This window comes from Habropoda laboriosa, unplaced genomic scaffold, assembly GCF_001263275.1.
Source record: "Habropoda laboriosa isolate 0110345459 unplaced genomic scaffold, ASM126327v1 scaffold300, whole genome shotgun sequence".
Lineage (NCBI taxonomy): Eukaryota > Metazoa > Arthropoda > Insecta > Hymenoptera > Apidae > Habropoda > Habropoda laboriosa.
In genome coordinates this window covers 4171-11786 of record NW_017100458.1, presented here as the reverse complement: position 1 = coordinate 11786, position 7616 = coordinate 4171, and the positions used below count along the sequence as shown (strand labels likewise).

The window sequence follows — 7616 nt, the reverse complement described above, 5'->3', positions numbered from 1 at the left end:
AACCGAAGAAACTCGCGAATTCTATTGACTTAGATCACGCTGAAATCGAAGGGCATCGGATCTTAGGCAGGGCAGACAATCGTTGAGAACGAGAATTTGTTAGACGAGAATTGAACCGTGCAGCAATACCTCATCGAACTGCTTCTCTGCCCTGTGTAATCGAGAGAACGGCGTCTGATTATTGTCACCGATTTATTACTCGGTTGAAGAAATGTTCTCCTGTTCGTCCCTTGTCTCGATTCGTGCGTAACAAGTAGTATAAACGTGGCATTTGGCGAACGACTCTCCGAGGAGTCGGTGATTTCAACGCACGCGTAAGAGATGCGTTCTCAGCGAGCGTTGAAATCACCTGCACAAGACACGTCTCTTATACGGGCGTTGAAATCACCTGCATAAGACGCGTCTCTTATACGAGCGTTGAAGTCACCAGCCGCTTATACTTGAAACCTTAACGGACGAAGCTTTCCTTTTGTGTTCTTTTTTGAAATGTTTATCAATCGAAGGAGGATCGATTCAACGAAAATTACGAAGAATTTAACGTCGTGGAATTTCTCTTCAGTAACATCTCGAGAACGAAGACTCTCCCTGTTGAATTTCTTTCAGAGCTTTCAACGAGAATCGAAGCCAGACAATCGAACAAAAAGGCGAGACTGTTCAAATGAATAATAACGATAATCAAAGACACTTGACGCATACCTGATACATAGTTGATTTTCGTGGATCCTGATTTTCCAAGTACAAAATATTGTTATTCGAGACTTTTACGTAGAGGTAGCTCGAAATAATTTCGGAGGGCTTTCGTTTTCGGATGATTTATGATTTGACGATTACGCGAGTCGAGAAAGGGATAGAAAGGGAGAGTTAGGAGAAAGTAAAACGAAAAGAGATAGGGAATAAAGGTTAGTAAACGTGTGCCACCGTCATATCAAGCCTATATCATCGTGTTACATTATACATACAAATATATATATTATAAAATATATATATGCTTATATGTATATATATATAGCAAATGAAAAATTAATGTTATCGTGAATTGACACAGTTGTTAACGTGGAGTGACTGCGTTTCGTGACGTGTGCGTGCGCGTAATTTGTGTGAACAAAGAAATAAAGGAACAAAAAGTCCTCCTTTCGATCGCTCGAGAATTGTTAAGGCCTGAGAGAGCAAGTTTTTCAAATCTTAAACAACAAACATCTTCTTACTGGCACTCTTTATTGTCCGAAATATTTAAATAATCACTTTCAATCAATAATAAAGCAATCACTTTAACAATTTATCATCGTATCGTCTTCATATAGAAATTTAACAAAAAATAAACCTAATACCTAAATAAAAAGGTTGTAACTGTAGGATGTAATCGCTTTTTAATGATTGATTAATTATCTCCAATTTTAAGACTGTTTAACTGATAAAACGGACAAGCGTTCGAAATGCTTCGATATCGCAACTGTCTATTTAAAAATAGCCTGTCCACCGTGGTATATTGAATATTTCATGAAAGACGAATGGATAATAGAAGGAAAGAACAGATGTGATGGACAGAATTTTTGCTGATGATTCCATTTAAAAATTACTCAACAATATTACATAGTATCAAGTTCGAAGACGAGGAATTCTATACTTTCTCCTCTTCTTCTATTTTCGAACTTGAAAAAAGGGAATCGGAAACGAGAGGAAAATGAACCCTTTATTTGGAAACGCTGGGACAAGTATTAAAATTCCATTAGATCTATAATCTATACATATTCTACTTAACTAAAAGGGTAGCCAAACTTCCAAATTGTACATTTACGACTCCTCGATAACTCGTTAGGAAATACGAATCATTAGAAATCGTAATTAACGCATTCATTATTCCGTTTGTAAAATTAGCGAAATAGAGATGTAAGCGTTCCTCTAGTCCAAATAAAGGGTCGATCTTTTGGGCCAGCAAGGAATTGTCGAACAAAAAAAAAAAGGACAAGCAAAACGACACGAGCATGGCCATCACCCTTTAAAGCTTAAAATCGTTCGTGCCGTCACTCGAGTGATCCTAAGCTGAGACTGTTACGTGGAACACGAGCGAAAATGAAAAAAGGAGAATTTGTGAGCGCGTGAACGAGGCCGTCTCGATATTATTTTTCGACTCGACTGTTTAGTATCTACGATGAAGAAGAAAAAAAAAAACGTTTTTATGTGAATATTGCGTAAGGAAAGTCGTGGCGGCGAGGATAGAACTCGCGTTGGAATCGCGGCCATATTCGACGAATTCAACAAACGTGAAATTCCTTTGCATTTCGATTATTTAACCGTGATTTCCTCGCCACTGAATCGGCTGAATAACTTTTCAGAAGGATATACAACCAGCCGCGAATTCAACGTGAAACAACGCCGCTACGACGTGGCTCCACCCGCCCCCTTTTTTTATTCTCCAATTTCTACGTGTTTAATCGTTAAGTGAAAAATAAGCGACAGAGAGAATGCTTAAGAGGGCAAAGAATGAGGGAGAGAAAAAGAGGGGAGAAATATACGACGAAGTGTAAACATACGCCGTGTTCAAGTACGATCGTCGATCAATGAAACGCAATACGATTTTCGATCGCGTGTACATACCTAAGGGAACGATTAATAATACAGTGTGAATGTACGATGAGAGGAGAGAGAGAGAGAGAGAGAGAGAGAGAAATAATGAAATATCGTGAGAAAAATGGTTAGAGGAACGAAATGAGTCGTGTTAAGCCTAGTCTTTACGACGCTTAATTAAAAATCGAGCGAACGACGATCGACGTAGATCGAGGATGCCTCGTTAAATATCATTTCGTTCGGTGTTTCTTTTCTTCCTCGTGAGAATAATAGGAATCCTCGATCGAACGGATCGTCGTGGGTCAGGAGAGAAACGACGAGGCTAGAGTTAAGTTTAACAATTAAGCTAAGGATAAGTTATTAACAAAGAAAAATCCAGAAAAAAAAAGAAAACGGTAAACAGTTTATTGAAGTACATTGTTGCAACTGCCATGCTGTGTGCCATTATATTATAACGAGTCACGTTTGTCGTAAAAAGGAAAACGCAAAAAAAAAAACGTGTAACATGTGAAATGATATATAAAAGAAAACGAAAAAAAAATTCCCTTGTGCGCGTTCCCGTCTGTCTGAACATCTTCGTTACACACCGCTTCTTTTTGAAAAATGGTGTCCAAGGCCCGTGTTCCTCGTACCGCGCGCGCGAGACGCCATTATTTCTCGCGTTCTACCTGTGTGTGCGTGACCAAAAGAGAAAAATTGTATTTTAATACCTGATTTCCGTATAACTGTATTGCAAAAACGCTTTTACACGAATTATTTACACTTAGCATGAATACGACGAATTAATGGTTGTTCGACTGATTTTCTCGGGGAATGCGAGGAAACGAGGAACACTTTCCATAGTAAATTTATCGAAAGTTTTTCACTGGGGATTCGCGTACACTTGTCCACGCGAAACAAAAGCATGTACATTATAGCGGAGATCGAGGCACCATATACTATAAATATGACGATTAAATGTATACATATAAATAGATGTTAACGCGTGTGGGCACGCGTACGATATCTCATTGCGGGCATCGAAGTCTCCGTCGCGGACGAGGAAACTATTCTCTCACACGGGCGAAAACAAGCGTTCATATGAATTTCACACGAGGATATTCGTTCCTGCACCAGGGAAAAAAACAAACGTGAAGAACACGCGAAACAAACAAACAAAAAATAGAGAAGGAAGACATTTTTTTTTAATGTGTCCGCCGTTGATGTACAATTAATATATCGCACGAGCGTCTTCTAATCGATGTAACGCATTGGATGATGATCGCGACACTACGATTGTATCCTAACGTTTAAAAACGCAGCAGTGTCATGTACGAAAGAAGCAGAAAAAAAAAAAAGAAAAAGTAATAAGATTAACGAAGCACATCGTGGGGAAAATCGTTGCAGCGTTCATTTTTGACTCTTGTAATAATTTAAGAAGAATTTACACACATTCGATGTAACCGGTAACCGCACACGAGTTGGTGAAATGTTTTTTAATATGTCGATAACGAGAGAATCCGCGGTGTACATATAATTTGTTTTCTTTATCCTTCACGAATAAATTGTGCGATTGCCGGTTAACTGTCATCGCGTTCGAACAACTTATAATACATGTAACAATATCGCTATCTCGTTTTATGTACGCGTATCACCGGTAAAAAAAAAACAAAAAACAAAATGATCAACACACACGTTTCTCTGAGAAATGGAAACGCCATTACACACACACACACACACACAACGTAAGACTAATGTGTTCATCGATCACGTTACAGAGAGACATCAATATGTGTTGCGTGAACAAAAACGAAGAAAAAAAAAATGTCGTTTATTTCATAGAGACCCGCGCAAGAACGAATTCCTACGTTCGCGAGACTACTCGATTATCACGACGTCTTGAAGAAGAACAAAAAAAAAAGAAAGAGAGAGAGAGAAAGGGAGAGAATGGAAAGTGAAAAATAGCGACAAAGAGAGTATTAATCGAATTTGTTAGTTTGACAGCCGACGATGTGAGGAATGAACGAACGAGCGAGCGAGAGAGAGCGAGAGAGAGAGAGCAAGAGAGAGAGAGAGAGAGTGTGTGAGAGAGAGACGATAAAAAAGAGAAGAGAAGTAATTAAGGTTAAACCAAAGATGACGTCGACCCATCATAGATTCAAGCACAATAAGGAACTAGTAGGGCCAGGCACAATAAAATTCGGCCGTCACGTTGTAGGCAGCGATCTGTTAGAAACGACAAGTCATATTAAGTATCTATATAGCGAGACTATTAAATAAACACATATTGTCTATTGTCACGAGAGGTGTATTTCATTGTTAAGAATGCTGATCCCCCTTTTTTTCTTCGAGACACTGGGTTGAATAAAAATATTCATTAACAAAGAATACCACGTGTTTTCTTTCTTTAACCCTCTCGTGCTTGAATTATACTTTTTTTTCAAGAATTTTGTCATTTATCTACCGATCGTCTTAATACTGAATTGAGATCAATTTTTTTTTCTAGTACTTCAATCCATCATTTGCTTCGAAGTTGCCTGACAATGATTTCTCCATATAAAAGAGCATCGTTTAGGGTAACTTCGCTTCGTTGAACCAAACCTGCAAAATCAACTTAATCGACGGTAGAGGTTTTAAATAGAAGGGTTTAAATATAATATGGATCCGGCAATTTTGCACAGCCCTGCCAGAATAACGCGGCGAAAAGCTAGGAAAGAAAAGGAGGAAACTGGTGAGTTAGTGTAATTTAAATTAGCTGAAATTTGCTCGCTAAACGATTCGTGGATTAATCGTGAAATTAAATTAGATTACATATACAGCCAGAGAACGGTTATCCCACTTGACAGCAAGTCACGAACTTCTCACTTGAGGCTCGAGCATCATACGAAGATATTCGCCTCCATGTGTCCGGATGAAATTTTGGACCATTATGACAATTATCAGACTAGAATGTACTATACCACCTTAATGCTTGGCGACGTGTCAGGTATAACGAGAAAGTAGATGTGTAAAATTGAATATAAAAATAAATGCTACACTGAAAGGTTTCACGGATCTCGCGGAAAAGTACACAAAAGCTGGAAGAGGTGGCCCGTCGAAATTAACTGAAACTCTAAACAGTTACATCGGTGCAATGGTGCAAGAGATACTTTCTCACAATGGGGACGTGTTGAAATTTTCTGGGGATGCTTTTATAGTGATGTGGAAGCTCCACGAAGGAATGATGATGAGAGACTTGGCTATAGAAGCGATGCAGACCGCTTGTATCATTCAGAAACACTTCGGGACATACAACACCGAGGTTGGAGTGACTTTAAAGGGTTCGTTTATCGAGAAAACTGCAAACATCCAGTGAACGACATTTTTTTTGCAATAAAGAAATGAAATATTAATACAGTAAAGTTAGCCATTGCTTCTGGAAGAACGTATTTCACCTCCATTGGAGATCCAGACTCCATGTCTCACTACATAATCACTGGGAAACCAGTGTGGGACGTGAAATACGCCGAACGCCTCTGTCGGTAAATATGAAAAATAATAAAAATCTCCCGTCGATAATAATTTCGACGTGCGTCACGAAAAATATTACGTTTCGTTTTTCGTCGCGAACAGTAGCACATTTGAATGGTTGGCTACAAAAATAATAGCATGTTTAGCTTTATACCTCAGCAACTGACAAGATTTGACTTTTTTTTGGACCATGTAAGTCAGATATAATCGAATCTGATTTAATCAGAATTTTGTCCTGATCTGATCATAATATACAGTATTCCCCGCTTAATTGACGCAGGCTCGATCCGCGTCGCGATGTTCTTTGTTTCGGATATTAGATGCAGTTATAATTAATTAAACAATATTTTCAGTTTGAATTTTTCGATACAAATACATTTCAATAATTGAAACTGATCACACGCCGAAACGTGTTAGTTTTCGCCGCAAAATCCAAAATGTGCTATTCTTCGTCGCGAAACAGTATAATATATCAGTTTTCCTGGCGGAAGAGCAAACGTGCTAATATTCGTAAGAAACAATGAAATGTGCTTCTTTAAGCGGCAAACTGACGCGTGCTGTTCTTCGTAACACAAATGAAACGTGCTACTTTTCGTTACACACGTGGATTTCTTAAAATGATCAGTTTTGTAAATACTTCTGTCAGAGGTGGTGATATCTTGGTAGCACCCAGTAGCTGGCAATGGGTGAATCCAAACGAATACGTCCACGAAACGCTTCCAGATGGAATCCACACTCTCATTATAACTTGCACGAGTATGTGGTACCAATCCAGGGACGATGACATAATAATCAGTACCGAAGGTACGATAAAAATGATCCAAATATAAAATAGTTTTCGTTGAAATTGTTACTAAAGCGAGAAACGCTTAACTTTATACATGTAGATGAAGATGACGAATACTGGGGGGATATTATGCATGAGCGAACGTACTATTCTAAGGTAGCAGTGGACAAAGAATCCGAAATAGCAGTGATGAACATGGCAGGTGACAGCTTCGACAGAGACACATTCAAGCAAGTCGATTACAGCTGTAAGCGAGATGAATTGCCGTAATTTGGGGAAAAGATTTGATACTTAAAAAATGTACATTTTAGTGCGACCTAAAGTGATCAAAATAGCAAGAGCTCGTTTGAAAGGGGCTCTAAGGAGTTATATGTTGAGACCGGTGATTCGATCCATAGAAATGGACGAACCTTTGGAATATTTGACTGAGATGAGACAAGTAGTGATCCTTTTTATCAACGTGATCACGTTCAACGTAGGGAAGAAAACGTTAATTGCATTGGTGAACACTGCTTATAAATTAGTGTGCAAGTAAGCCTATTTTAACAACTATTAGGTGTAGAAGTAAGTTCTTTCCGATGTTTTGGTAAAACAAGATATAAAAAGTGAAGCATTGAAATATTCGCCGTTGTTTTCTATGACTTTTCGCCACTTTTCTGGTAAGTTACGAATTCTGTCGCGATAAAACCTCGGTGACTTTGACGCAATGTATTCGTCTAGGCATTTTCGAACGACTTCAAGAGTTTTGTATTGTGTGTCTGTTAAGTGATATTGT

At 38.5% G+C, this 7616-nt stretch overlaps 1 protein-coding gene across 1 annotated transcript in view; it reads left to right on the top strand.

Annotated features, from left to right (window-relative positions):
• The first annotated feature begins 5202 nt into the window (after positions 1–5202).
• Positions 5203–7616, top strand: part of LOC108575941 (adenylate cyclase type 10-like) — a 4402-nt gene continuing 1988 nt past the window's right edge. The window contains exons 1-7 of the mRNA XM_017938883.1: positions 5203–5275; positions 5351–5530; positions 5589–5864; positions 5942–6065; positions 6701–6858; positions 6942–7088; positions 7153–7372. Of these exons, the coding sequence (XP_017794372.1) occupies positions 5203–5275; positions 5351–5530; positions 5589–5864; positions 5942–6065; positions 6701–6858; positions 6942–7088; positions 7153–7372 (1178 nt within the window). The remainder of the gene's footprint in view (positions 5276–5350; positions 5531–5588; positions 5865–5941; positions 6066–6700; positions 6859–6941; positions 7089–7152; positions 7373–7616) is intronic.